The 16,046-nt window shown below is 40.5% G+C and overlaps 1 protein-coding gene across 2 annotated transcripts in view; it reads right to left on the bottom strand.

Moving 5' to 3' along the window:
- The window catches only part of LOC124267101 (sprouty-related, EVH1 domain-containing protein 2-like), a 110,213-nt gene that overhangs the window by 4,043 nt on the left and 90,124 nt on the right, over positions 1 to 16,046 (bottom strand). For both annotated transcript variants that reach the window (XM_046701945.1, XM_046701946.1), the window contains exons 2-3: positions 12,629 to 12,815; positions 826 to 994 (exon numbers count right to left, since the gene is read on the bottom strand). In XM_046701945.1, coding sequence (XP_046557901.1) covers positions 826 to 994; positions 12,629 to 12,815 — 356 coding nt within the window. The remainder of the gene's footprint in view (positions 1 to 825; positions 995 to 12,628; positions 12,816 to 16,046) is intronic.

Here is a 16,046-nt window from a genome sequence, read left to right as displayed (position 1 = left end):
TAATGTGAAAGCTTTTAGTATGCATCATGATAACAAGTGAAGGAATATAATCAGAGCAAATCTAAGCCCAAACCTACAACCATAGAACATAGATGCCTCTGAGGATGTAACTCTGTTTATTCATTCATTACGTCTGCTGCTCATTGTTCAATGCCACACAGCAATATTCAAGTTAGATAACAACTGTTTTTTAAAAACTGAGTCGCATGACATAATGGCATAACATTCAATCAAACAAGTCATCATGCCTTTCTACGAGATCCTTTCAGCTGCCAGGCAGTGGGGTAGCATAGTGGTAAAAGAATTCGCTCGTCAAAATGAAAATCCTGGTTTGATTCTCAACATGGGTACAATGTGTGAAGCTGATTTTCGCGATAGTGCTGGAATACTACTAGATGCAGCATAAAACCATATTCACTCAACCACTAAATTTCAACTTATGATGTGCATTGGTTGCTTGGGATCAATGAGTGAGTGTATGGTTTTATACCTCCTTACCACTATTCCAACAATATCACAGCAGGGACACAAGAAAAGGGCTGTACATATAACCATATGAGGAAGAGAACACAGACTTCTGGCATGAAACGCAAACACTTCCAAAACTGGGTTATCCAAACCTCCCTATTGAGAATGAAATCCAGTAAGGGCAGGGTGACATACAGTCACACTGTAATGTATTTTTCATGAAACAACAATGACCATTTCTCAATAATCAACCTTTTTGTGATAATCAACAGTTTGAGCAAGGTAGAATGTGATCAAGGATGTGAACAAAACCCCTCCCACATGAAACTAACACAAGTTTGTCACAATAGATCCTACCTTCCGTGAGCTCTGCAACCGCCCTCTTGATACCACGGTCAAACTTTTTGGCATCATCATACCTCTCAAACGTTAAACCAAACCTTTGTTCATCAGTCTTCCAATGATGAAATTTGGGATTTGCCTTTGTGTATTGAATGTCCTTCTTCAATACACAATCCAATACAACCTGCAAACAGAACAAGACAATCATTACACACTTCACAATCCACGCCTGTAAAATCAGGTGTTGGTAGCATGAGCGTCACTGAACCTTGCATCTGTGATTACGACACATATATCAAGATATGCAAGCACACAGGTGACACAGGTGACCCGTCTTTGTGCCATCACCTTAATGCTAAGCACTAGGCAAGGCAACAAAAAGTACCATCTTTCAAAAATCGTTTGGTATGACACAGCATTGGACTAAGGCCAGGCCAGATGTCCACTACAAAAGGAAAGACATCTTACTGTCTTAGAGGGATTCTGATTTACATTCACCATTAATGAACTTTAAGTTGGATTCAAATATGTTCATGTTGGAATAAAAACTACATTGTTTCATTTTTTCAACTTCATATAAACTTGTACTTCTATCTTCACAAATTTAATTACCTATAGTCTATGCCTGAACCTTTCCTCAACTTTTTCTATTCCGAGAATCCAAATCTATATACCATATGAGATTTCATTACTAAAATTAAAATTAAAATTACAAACAGACGGTAAGCTTTTGAAGTTATGCTTTGAAATTATTATTTGGATTAAAACACATTTTTTGCTTCTCTAACACAATCATAAACTGCAAACTAGACAAAATACACCTTGCCTATGTTTGTGATTCTAAACTCTCGAGAAGAGAATTGTGAGCAGCAGGGTGGGAAAACAAGGATCGAAGCTTATTTCATGACTATTTTTAACTTAATCATTTTAAGGAACTTATCTCTCATTAGTACAACATCCAAGAAAAGACATACATCAGGAATTTTAAAATACCTCTGCAGCAAACCCCGAGAACACGATTCAGTGGCGAGAAACTATTTGTGGAGACATGCATTGGTGTATTTTCCTTCAGGCATGTAATAATTATTTTAGCCTGCAAGAATGTTGCAAAAATAGCTGATATCGTTCATCTTAAAGATAATTCTGCTTGTAGTCATGTGCGTCATATCTGAAATCATTGACAGTGATATCAAACCTACTACATCCTAACATTCTGGAGGACTAACAGTTGAACACATTCAACACCATCTGGTTCGCATGGTAGACTAACAGTTGAACACATTCAACACCATCTGGTTCGCATGGTAGACTAACAGTTGAACACATTCAACACCATCTGGTTCACATGGTAGACTAACAGTTGAACACATTCAACACCATCTGGTTCGCATGGTAGACTAACAGTTGAACACATTCAACACCACCTGGTTCACATGGTAGACTAACAGTTGAACACATTCAACACCATCTGGTTCGCATGGTAGACTAAAAGTTGAACACATTCAACACCACCTGGTTCACATGGTAGACTAACAGTTGAACACATTCAACACCATCTGGTTCGCATGGTAGACTAAAAGTTGAACACATTCAACACCACCTGGTTCACATGGTAGACTAACAGTTGAACACATTCAACACCATCTGGTTCGCATGGTAGACTAAAAGTTGAACACATTCAACACCACCTGGTTCACATGGTAGACTAACAGTTGAACACATTCAACAGCATCTGGTTTACATGGTAGACTAACAGTTGAACACATTCAACACCATCTGGTTCACATGGCAGAGTAACAGTTGAACACATTCAACAGCATCTGGTTCACATGGCAGACTAACAGTTGAACACATTCAACACCATGTTCACATGGTAGACTAACAGTTGAACACATTCAACACCATCTTCCTCACATGGTAGACAAACAGTTGAACACATTCAACACCATCTTCCTCACATGGTAGACTAACAGTTGAACACATTCAACACCATCTGGTTCGCATGGTAGACTAACAGTTGAACACAACAGTGTCGGGTTCATATGTTAAATGAATCATTTAACAACTTTCAAATGTTCCCTAAAAGTAACTTAGCTCTTAAATAATCTTGCAAGTGTGGGTGTGTAGACAAGGCACTAAGCTTTTATATAGACAAGGCTCTTGTGAGAACTAAACTTTTATATAGACAAGGCTCTTCTTTAAACAGTACTTTTGTGAAAACTAAATGCTCATAGACCTGACTCTTGTAAGATCTAAGCTCTATAGCAGACGAGCTCTGGTGAGAACAAAGCACATATGTAGATCTGTGCTCTCACAGGTGCAAGAGACCATGTCTCTCATGGAGTGATCTCTAAATGCATGAACAACGAAGCACTGATGCAGCTTATGAAGGTGTTGTATAATTGTCTGATGAAACCAACAGAATCCCTTTCAATGAGCAGACAGCTGGTCACAACCACCGAGACTTCCTTCATCAGGACTAGGACAACTGATTAATCCATTGATTTCTCCCAGCCCAGCTGGACACAGCTACCTGTCATTGCAGTTGGTTCATCTTCACTACAGCATGCAATTGATGCTAGCTAGTGTGGTCACATGACCTTCAGGGGATCATGTGACCTGCAAGCATGGCAAATGTGAGAGCCTGGCTTCTCAAGCTACACATATTATGGTCAGTTTCAGAAAAGAGTACAGGACAAGCTGTTAATGGATTAAGAGCCCGGGAATATGTTATGGGGCCATCAGATTTTAATGCATTGACAAAATAACATGGGAGGAGGGAAAATTGACATATATCCTCCTGGTATGTCCTCATGTTGGATATTTGTTATAGAAGTGCATGACATAACACAGCATACTAGTGGTGGTCCGATTAATTGAAATAACCGAAGATTGGTCGCAGTGACTAAACGACCAAGCAATCGATCATGTTTTCTCATAATCAAAACACAAACAATTCTGGAACACTTTTTGCATTAACAATATTTTTCACAAGGTTGGTTTTTGTCTGTTACATTTCATGAGCACTACAAGCTCGGTCCAAGTCATGATTGAATTTAAAGACCCCAAGAGTTCCTAACATACTAGTCGTCCTTTAAAGATGTGCAATTTCGGAAAAAAAACCCCAAAGAAATACATGTTTTTTTCTTCATGTTTTGTGCAAACAGGAAAATTTCATAAATGACACTAACCAATTATTTTCACTGATTTATCAGTTGTAATGAACCAATCATCAATTATGAGATTTTAAACAATTCCCACCACTACAGCATACACATGGTACATTCAGTAGTGAATGAGTGAGTTTAGTTTTACGCCGCACTCAGCAATATTCCAGCTATATGGCGGCGGTCTGTAAATATTCCAGTCTGGACCAGACAATCCAGTGATCAACAGCATGAGCATCAAACTGTGATATTGGGAACCGATGACATGTGTCAACCAAGTCAGCGGGCCTGACCACCCGATCCTGTTAGTCGCCTCTTACGACAAGCATAGTCGCTGTACATTCAGTAGATGTAACAGAACACACCTAGCTTACCCACATTGTACATCAGAACTGTGGTAGAACACGTCTGACACACACCATAGACATGGTACATTCAGTGGATATGACAGAACACGTCTGACACACACCATAGACATGGTACATTCAGTGGATATGACAGAACACGTCTGACACACACCATAGACATGGTACATTCAGTGAATGTGACAGAACACGTCTGACACACACCATAGACATGGTACATTCAGTGAATATGACAGAACACATTCTGATGACAGAACACACCATAGACATGGTACATTCAGTGAATGTGACAGAACACGTCTGACACACACCATAGACATGGTACATTCAGTGAATGTGACAGAGCACATCTGACACACACCATAGACATGGTACATTCAGTGAATGTGACAGAACACGTCTGACACACACCATAGACAAGGTATATTCAGTGAATAAAACAGAACACGTCTGACACACACCATAGACATGGTACATTCAGTGAATGTGACAGAACACGTCTGACACACACCATAGACATGGTACATTCAGTGAATGTGACAGAACACGTCTGACACACACCATAGACATGGTACATTCAGTAGATGTGACAGTGAAAATTGAGAACCATTTTCATAATTACTGGAATTTATATTTTCTGCATTTTGTTTTCAAATTAAGTGAATACATTTTAACCACAAGGAGAAAACAATTATTTCAATCTTCAAATTTGATAGGTTTGATAACAGATGTTCACTGGATGCACAGGTCATCGAACTGTTTTCTTATCTACATACAAAATACATCCACCATTATAACGCTGGCCTGACTTTATGATCTCTAACAATCAATACAGATGTACATACAGCTAAACAACTGTGGGCCTTTTTTCAGCAACGTGCCATCAAAATAGCGATATAACATTTCCCTGCAGCTGTCAGCATTGTATAGCTGAATGAACAATGATCATAGCCAATCAAATGACAAATCTACACATAACATTTCCTTTACTTCCTGGTTGAAAGTAGAACACAGGTTGTCATTTCCATAGTGTAAATCCATTGATGCTGCAGCTGACAGGTAGGCAAATGTATTCAAGTAACCATGGTAACATTTATTCATGAAAATATAAAGTTTGCCCATTCAGTTGGAAATAAAGCATGAAAATCAACGGTTTTAACTCTAACCACAAGATTTGGAAGGTCTGCACCCATGTTAAAAACATTCTTGAATAAAAAATCAACTTAAAAACTCTAGGGCCATACCCTACCTGGCTTTACTGATATGGCAACTGTCGATAGGGTTTTCTCTCTTTTCGGCAAAATATTCAAGTGGGAAAATATCAACCTTGCATGATTGAACTTTCATAGCAACATGCACTCACTTTGTGTAGTTGCTTCCAGTAGTCCTTACTAGAGCTGGTTAATAGTGTTGGCCCACTAAGATGCCATACCACAAGCTTAACATGCACACCCCAATCAGATTATACAAAGCTTCTTTTTTTTTCTTTTTTCTTTCTCAATGCTGCACTCGGCAATATTTCAGTTATATGGTGGTGGTCTGCAAATAATCGATCTGGACTAGGCAATCCAGTGATCAACATCAAGAGCATAGTTCTATGCAATTGGGATATGAAGATGACCAGTCTGTGTTCTATCACATTATGGCAGGCTGGGTAATATCTAGTACCATATTATGTCTGACCAGGGGTTAAACCATTGAATTTCAGCTTCCTCGGCAGACACTCTATCCACAATACCTCGGAGAGGGTCGGAAATCATAAGTATTCATTTACATGATACTCGTAATTCATAAAGAATGTAACTCAGTTATCAAAGACAAGTCCTTGCAATCATCAACTATACACATCACATTACTATCATGCAAATCATAGTGTAAACCATATGCATGGAGCTTGGTTCATTTAATTAATGGCCGTTACATGCATTCATCTAATGGCATTGCATTACAAAAGTCGACTACACTTAATATCGGCCCTGTGTAGTCACAGGTGAAACAGGACTCTATGCATCCTGAATCCCATCCTTACCCTTGTGTAACCCCATTCTAACCATCCTGAATCCCATCCTTACCCTTGTGTAACCCCATTCTAACCATCCTGAATCCCATCCTTACCCTTGTGTAACCCCATTCTAACCATCCTGAATCCCATCCTTACCCTTGTGTAACCCCATTCTAACCATCCTGAATCCCATCCTTACCCTTGTGTAACCCCATTCTAACCATCCTGAATCCCATCCTTACCCTTGTGTAACCCCATTCTAACCATCCTGAATCCCATCCTTACCCTTGTGTAACCCCATTCTAACCATCCTGAATCCCATCCTTACCCTTGTGTACCTTCACTCTAACCATACTGAATCCCATCCTTACCCTTGTGTAACCCCATTCTAACCATCCTGAATCCCATCCTTACCCTTGTGTAACCCCACTCTAACCATCCTGAATCCCATCCTCACCCTACTGAATCCCATCCTTACCCTTCTATACCTCCATCCAAACCATCTTGAATCCCATTCTTACCCTTGTGTAACCCCATTCTAACCATCCTGAATCCCTTCCTTACTGTTATGGAACCCCATCCTTGCCCTCCCATATCACCTACTCATTCTTCTATATCCCAATCTTAACCCTTTGTGTGATCCCATCCTAACCCTTGTATATCCCATCTTAACCTTCCTGTATCCATCTCAACCTTCCTGTATCACCATCCTAACCCATCTTTATTCCTACCCTCCAGCATCTGAATCCCGTTCTCCTGTGTCACATCCCAACATGTTTACTGCAACAATTCACAGGTCTCTGACATAGAAGGCTTTGCTTTTAACTATGGTACATCCACTGACAGTACTCCCTACAGGCAACTGAGCCATTCACCTACAGCTAGTCTGGTGACTCACTACTTTATAATTAGATGGCCTCACCATAGGTATCAACAGCCATTCATATGCTGCATACATTACCAATAGTCTACCAATAGGCAGCAAGTATTTAACTTCTCCATAATTGAAGACTCAATTATATAGTCATTGATGGGCATTGAGGAGCATCAGTTTAGCTCTATTGTCTAGAATAGAGTCTACCTTGTTTGTTATCTAAACAAAACAGGTTTTAAGTACTGGTTGCAGATTGGACATGAGTGTGTATGGTCTTACATCCCTTTCAGCAATATCCTAGCAACATCACTTTACAAGCTTAACACATTGTACCCCAGTCTGTCTCACGGTCCCTGAACTATATTATTTTCCCTACAGCCTAGCCTTCCCTGCAATGCTAAAGCCTTAAATGAAGCAAGTCTAGATTTCCTCTGAATGAATCTCTGGTCTCCTTGGGGCTCCTTTTCAGTTTAAATGGCTTTATTTGTTACAATCAAAATAATATATATTCAGAGATTAAGTTTCAGTCTAATTGTACCCACATTGGCTGACAAACCTTTTCCCTCAGTGTGACAAGGGCTAACTGTATGATTATTCACTTACTTACAGGTTAGCTCAAAATGTGTCTTCTCTACTCAAAACATAAAACTCTCCTCAAAGGCTTTTTCTTTAGCAAGGCCTATGTATTATCTGTGTAGACTGTATGGAAAGGAATACTACATGGGGCTCTTCCAGTATTGCATATTACCAATGAGCTTAATACATGTAAATACCTATCCCCTCTGCGTAACCTTTTCAACTCCGACCAGATTTATAGTGCATGGAGATAAGTGCACTTCTATTATATTATAATTAATATCTCCGGCAACGTAGAAGCATTCGTATATCAGACTGTCCGAGTATTCATAAATTAGACTTCATAGCTTAATTACTTCATTCGTATATCAGACTGTCCGAGTATTCATAAATTAGACTTCATAGCTTCATTACTTTTCTTGACTAAATGGACATGTTTTGGATTTTAGAAACTTTTTTTCGGCAATTACATAATAAAACAATTATAGACTGGCGAATTCGGTCAATACCTGTCAATATTGCTTTTCGCGGGTCCTTAAAAACAGGTATTGACCTCATCACAAGTCTATAATTGTATATTATTGCAACAAACACCAGCACTAGTACAGTACTAGATCTCAACTGTTTGTCCTCATGAAACTATATTTTTCTTATCGAGACAATACTGAGTCTGTTACAAGACCAGATTTTGACATTGTTGTGCTATAAAACTGAATCGGGAACAATACCTCACCTATGAGGTATACCATGTAATAAACACTTGGTGTCAAGGCTTCATGTTAATGTAAAGGTCATAATAATACCTTCAGCTAATTCATTTGTTCCTTCCACAAACAGGTCAAAGCCTGCCATTTGAAGCCTTCACTGTTTACCAAATCAATAGTGGACCACAAATGCTGAAACTGACCATAGCTGACCACTGGCCAGTCGGACTAATTAGGTCTGGTCTCAATGGTGTGTGGGAGTATGGAGATTAGCCGAGGTCGTAGACCATAATAGGCTAAGGTCAATCAGCACAGCAAGGTGAAGGCTAGTCTAGGGGAGAAGGTAAAGGTCAGCTGTGGTAAGGTTATGGGCAGGACAGCCTGTGACTGAATGAATGTGAGCTTGGGAGGCTGGTTACAATGGAGAGGGCTGGCTTTGAGATTTACTGTGGTTTTCTGCTGACATCATGAAGGGATGGGAGTTAGCAGGGGAGAAGACTGTAAAGGAAATCTTCGCAATCATTGGTTTCAGATTTTATGCAGAAATAAGTTGAATAAAAAATAAATTAGATTCTTTTACTGCAGATTAACAAATTACCTGTATTGTGTATATTGTGTAGTTCATCTGGCATATGTTGTTGACATTTCATTTCAACAAATTATACATGTTATATTCACATAAAACTGCAGTTGGTGGATCATAAAGAGTAAAGTGCTTTTCATTCACCAGTTCCCAAAGGTTAAATCATGGGGAATGCATAAGTAGCAAGGAGATGATGACATATGGTCTAAGGTCACTTAACACAAGTAGGCTGCTGCACCACTGTCCTCTGACACAGTAGACTGTCACTGTCTCCAGCACCAAAATGCAGTAGGCTGCCGTCACATACTGTTACCAGTCAGAAGAATACAGTAGGCTAATGCCACACACTGTCTTCAGATCACTCAGACACAGTAGGCTGCCATCACATACTGTTACAAGTCAAAAGAATACAGTAGGCTAATGCCACACACTGTCTTCAGATCACTCAGACACAGTAGGCTGCCGCCACATACTGTTACCAGTCAGCAGAATACAGTAGGCTAATGCCACACACTGTCTTCAGATCACTCAGACACAGTAGGCTGTCGTCACATACTGTTACCAGTCAGCAGAATACAGTAGGCTAATGCCACACACTGTCTTCAGATCGCTGAAACACAGTAGGCTGCCGTCACATACTGTTACCAGTCAGCAGAATACAGTAGGCTAATGCCACACACTGTCTTCAGATCGCTGAAACACAGTAGGCTGCCGCCACATACTGTTACCAGTCAGCAGAATACAGTAGGCTAATGCCACACACTGTCTTCAGATCACTGAGACATAGTAGGCTGCCGCCACATTCTGTCACCAGTCAGCAGAATACAGTAAGCTAATGCCACACACTGTCTTCAGATCACTCAGACACAGTAGGCTACCGTCACATACTGTTACCAGTCAGCAGAATACAGTAGGCTAATGCCACACACTGTCTTCAGATCACTGAGACATAGTAGGCTACCCCTTCATACAAATCACTTGAAACACAGCCAGCTACACTCCCATACCATCCCACACTAGTGTGATACAGTAAACTCCTGCTCAACATCCTCCTCAGATCACCAAAGTGTCTCTACACACTGTCCATAAATCACCACAGTACACCACGCTGCCTCTGTATGCGGTCCACATATCACCACAGTACACCAAGCTGCCTCTGTATGCGGTCCACATATCACCACAGTACACCAAGCTGCCTCTGTATGCGGTCTACATATCACCACAGTACACCAAGCTGCCTCTGTATGCTGTCCACAGATCACCAAAGTACACCAAGCTGCCTCTGTATGCGGTCCACAGATCACCACAGTACACCAAGCTGCCTCTGTATGCTGTCCACAGATCACCACAGTACACCAAGCTGCCTCTGTATGCGGTCCACAGATCACCAAAGTACACCAAGCTGCATATGTATGCTGTCCACAGATCACAGTACACCAGGCTGTCGCTGTATGCGGTCCACAGATCACCACAGTACACCAAGCTGCCTCTGTATGCTGCCACAGATCACCAAAGTACACCCAGCTGCCTCTGTATGCGGTCCACAGATCACCACAGTACACCAAGCTGCCTCTGTATGCTGTCCACAGATCACCAAAGTACACCAAGCTGCCTCTGTATGCGGTCCACAGATCACCACAGTACACCAAGCTGCCTCTGTATGCTGTCCACAGATCACCACAGTACACCAAGCTGCCTCTGTATGCTGTCCACAAATCACCACAGTACACCAAGCTACCTCTGTATGCTGTCCACAGATCACCACAGTACACCAAGCTGCCTTAACACACTGTTCTAAGATTGCCAGAATATAACAGGTTGCATTTCCATACCATCCTCAAATCACTATGACACAGTAGGCGCCTGCTCGACATCCTCCTCAGATTATCATGGTACAGCAAGTTGCCACCAGACACTGTCCCCAGATTGCCAGAATACAGCAGTTTGCTGCAACATACTGTCCTCAGATCACCACGGCAAAGTAAGGTGCCGTAACACACTGTCTTTAGATCACCACAGAACAGCAACTGGTTGAGTCACACTGCCTCAGATCACCAAAATACAGTAAACAGACAATACACATACTCCGTAGATCTCCACAATGCAGTAGGCCAGCCAAATACTGTCCACAGATCTCCACAATACAGTAGGCTGCTTGCCCAAACCGTTCTCAGCTCATTGGGATAGAACATGCTGCTGCCCTCACCCCTTGAGGAAATGCCATCATTCCATCCGATCAAATCATTTCCCTAACCTGTTCCCCAATAAAGATCTCCACACACCTTAGTACACCAGTTTCATCATTAACTGGTTCAGCCATCAACTTAATCTGTACTTATTTTTATAATTACTTAATCATAAACACCATGACCTTGCTCATGCTAAAGATTAATTCCCAAAAGGAGATGTGTAGCTCTCTTGGTCAGTATTTGTGTACAAACATAGATATGCTCATTACCTGTATTCATCACTATTATGCTAGTTATCAAAATACTGGACACCTTGGTTAGCACTTCCATCAGAAGACAATGGGGCTGGGGAAGTTATTATTTTGATACTGAAACGTGCACATGGGAAGCAGTACCTATTTCCAATATGAATACAACTAAAACACATCACTGGTTGCAGTTTGTCACATGCATACAAATTCACTTGAATATGCATCGACAAATTATGGCAAATCCACTAACGTGTTAAATCATCTTCCTTGCAGTTTTAATATATTAAACAGACTCCACAAACAAACTGGCCAAAGTTTGCACTTAAATTTGTTTATTTTGCACAAATTTGTGTAAAAACATCTGTGATAGAACCAGATGACATCATCATCACTTCAGGGCCTATTCCATATAGTGAACTCAGTGCAAAGATGATCCAGGACATTTGACAATAACTTAAGACATTCTTAGCTTATTTGTTTAAGTGGAACAAGACGAAACATAACAGAACGTTCTGGAAATTACAAATGTAACAGTCTGAAGACTTACAATGGCAACCAGATGGTACAACTTTCAACTGGAACCAGATGGAGTGAAATACAACTGGAACCAGATGGGACCACTTGCAACTGGAACCATATAGAACCACTTGCAACTGGAACTATGCAAAATGATTTACATCTGGAACCATTTGGAACCACTTGCAACTTGAACCATACAGAATGAATTACAACCAGAACCAGATCGAACTACTTGCAGCTGGATCCAGATAGAACCACTTGCAACTTGAACCATACAGAATGAATTACTAATAGAACCAGATGGAACCACTTGCAACTGGATCCAGATAGAACCACACTTGCAAATGGAACCATACAGAATGAATTACACCTGGAACCAGATGGAACCAACTACAACTGGAACCAGCCAGATGTGCCACAACAACTTGCCTTGCTTCATTCATTATGCCACAGTTAGCATTATTTAAGCTTTATCTTGGCAGAGTTCACAACAGGAACCTTAAGAAATCATTTTTGTGCTCTGATAGATGCATGTAGACACATCAACTACAATCATTTTACATGCTATGAAGAAGTAGGTATACTTACTGTGTTGTCAGCTATCCTTTCACCATATATGACATATTCATTCTTACTATCTCCTCCTCCATTGAATTTATACTCCAGCTTTCGCAGTCCCACATTGCTAAGACCCCCACCCCCCATGGGCACCCAGCCACCGGTCGAGTCATCACGGGTCATAACCTGTGCTTGTACATGCACAAGGTAGTCGCCACTGAAACAAAGGAAATACATTTTTATTACACATATGCATGCATCAAAATCATCAGGTCAGTGACCTCTGACCAATGGACACAGTTATTTTTACTAAAACTCGAAATTACAAATATTGCATGTGTGTGTGAACACTTAAACACTCCAGGTGTATTTTACCATTTCATTCTGTTCAAGTTATGTTTTGTTTTGTTTGTGTGCTGGTGTTTGACACTGCATTCAGCAATCTTCCAGCTATATGGCAGTGATCTGTAACTAATTGAGTCTTGACCAGACAATCGAATGATCAACATCATGAGCATCGATCAACACAATTGGGATCAAGTTTGTTATGAATGAGCTTATTGGTTTATACAAATATGGTTTAAACATATTTTTATTCTCAAAGAATCTTGTTCGGTAAACAAGCAAAACTTGCTTTTATAAATACCTCACCAGTACATATATCATAATATATCATCATTTATATAAATGTACTACCATGCACTGAATAACTTACGACACAAAACAATATCACAAAATATGCTTTCACAGCATTTGCTTTATTTAGAATTAAATATGGAATTGATTTATAGACACAATATCTTATGACTCCCAAATTTATAAAGGGACTCACAAAAACATTTACTGTGAGGCACAATGACTCCCACTTTTCAAAGTGTATGTAAACGTTATATGCGTGATGCAGTTTACTTTCATTTCATAAGCTGATATTGCTTCAAAAGGTGAATAACAATAAAGAATCACTCACTTTTAAATTTCACAGGGAAATCATAGTGCCAGGCATAGGATAGGCAGTGTGAATGCTATGCTATTAATGGCCACTTGGGAAATCCTAGAGGATCTGTGTAAACTGGGTGTGTTTATTTCTGTTATTATTCACATGTTTATTCACCTCAGTACTTGTAATGTTATACATCTATGTATTTTGATGCAGGCACTGTCAAAAGATTTATGATATTGTGGGCCTCAAATGGTAAAACTGTGTGGCTAGACACATCTAGGAACAACTAGATGCTAGACAATTTCAGCCAGTTGAGAATCAACAATTTGTTCGACACCTCCAGCCTATCTGGGAACAAAAGATTGCTAGACAATTTCAGCCAGTCAGGAAACAACAATTCGCTAGGCATGTCTAGTTTATCTGGGAACAACAGATTGCTAGACAATCTACCAGGAAACAACAGAATGAGGTAGAGAGTTGGCAAGCAACTCAGTGTTTAGGTGATAGCCATTCACTACAGTCCATGATGACTCACACCACTAACATGAGATATCTCCACATACTCCATCAACAGCCATTCATATCCTGCATACATTAACCCCCTGACTGAAGGGGGGGATTTCTAATTACTTAAATAGGAACAGATGCTGAGGTAGACAATCTTTGACTCTTTCATTCTGACCCATTATGAGGACGTATTTGCATGATTGGATAAATGATGGACATATCTATGATAAGATGGCTGCGAATCAGAAATAACCGACTCGTTAGCTGAGCAGGAAAGATATTAGTCACTCGCCCACTCGTCTGAAATAACCTCCCCAATGTTAATCTGTCAATAGGTGTCACTTTAGGCAAGCGGAACATCTTTGCTTCAGCAGTCGGACTGCATGGTATATATGATCATGTAGGGAAGTGTTGGTGCGGGCGGGCGACGGACGGGCGGACGGACGGACAGACAGACGGATTTGATGTTACTTTAAACAATGACCACCTAATGTGTGAAGAAAGCCTGAAGCTATGCAGATCACGGATTATAAGCCCTTAGGCAATCCGTACACAAGTTACCCATACACGGAAGCCATTGTGGCCACCTTAAAGCTTTCTTGTAGACATCAGGTATTTGTGGCCTTGCATGCCCCAGAATCTAACAATAGTGGTATATCAACATCCCATGCTCATGACAAGAGGGTAGATTCTGCCAGTCAGCAAAAATAAACACATCATGAATTTGTAAAAGGCATGTACACAAGTTGGATGAGTGAAACATAACCATCTCTAGGATGGTCCTGATGGCAATACAAGCATCTATAAATGTAGAAAGCCATTTAACAGGTATTTTGAAGAAAAAATATTCTACACATGAACAATGACAGTACTTAAAAGAAAAACATTAAAAAAACTGTCATAATTGTCATAATACCATTATCAAAGCACCGCGTTATTTTAAAGAATGGTAATGATGCTTGGCTCTCATCTCCCCCAACACTTTCTCCTACCACCCAACAACATTATTCACTGACTACCTTGGACAGTCGATAAAAGTACATCTATGGTATTCCTACCAAGTCAAATGGAAATGTAGAACTTATCCCTGACAGTGGTGTAGAATATTTAATACTACCACCGTCCCAGCAGGCCACCACATGTGTAGACAATACTATGCACTGAACTAGTTCTCAGGATACATGCATATGGCCATTACAGTACAATGGCCAAGGCATGTGTTCAATAATTCATTCATAACCTGATATCCTACTCCTAAAAATCCAAGGGTCAGGATGCCTGTGAACAATAGTGGAGACGGTGAATGGTGGATAGGTATGGGGAAGGCCAGGGGAATACCATGCTATTTAACAAGAAGCCAGGCACCAAGGTTTGTGAATAGGCCTCCCTCAGCTGCCAACCAAGGAAGTGTTCCTCTCTGGGAGACCTATATTTAGATCCCTGCTCCTTGTATCACAGCCAGCTTACTAGTGCAGCTTGGAGGAAATTTTACTTTAGTGAATGGGCAGGATGGGTTTCAACATCCATCGCCAACATGATCACTATCTGACATTGCTGCATCACCTGGCAGAAAGATGGCTGTTCAAACTTTCGTAAGATTTTGGCATGCTAACCGTGTCTTAAAATTATGCCTTGGTATTAGAAAGCAGCTCTCGTGTTTACTATTTATATCCCTCAAACATAGGTTTTCAAAAAAATAATTCTGAAACGTCTACAAAGACAGAATGGGTAAGGCAAGTAGGTGTACCCTTCATAGATATATTTCTCTGGGTGTACAGGCTGGGGCGTTGGGATAGTAGATCTTTCTCAAGCTGGTATTGGGGTACAGGAAATGTGGGTTTGAGGTGGGGAAAAAACACATCACTTGAGCAAGTGAGTGGGGTGGGTGTAGTTTTATGTTGCTTTTACTTTTAGCAATATTCCAACAAAGGGACACCAGAAAAGGACTTTGCATATTGTACCCATGTGAGGATGTGAATGCTTTCACTGCTAGGCTACCCA

Source organism: Haliotis rubra, unplaced genomic scaffold (assembly GCF_003918875.1).
Source record: "Haliotis rubra isolate DU_JTF1 unplaced genomic scaffold, ASM391887v1 Scf13, whole genome shotgun sequence".
In the NCBI taxonomy this organism is placed as follows: Eukaryota; Metazoa; Mollusca; class Gastropoda; order Lepetellida; family Haliotidae; genus Haliotis; species Haliotis rubra.
Note: the sequence above shows the minus strand (reverse complement) of the source record. Positions and strands in the feature narration are given on the sequence as shown.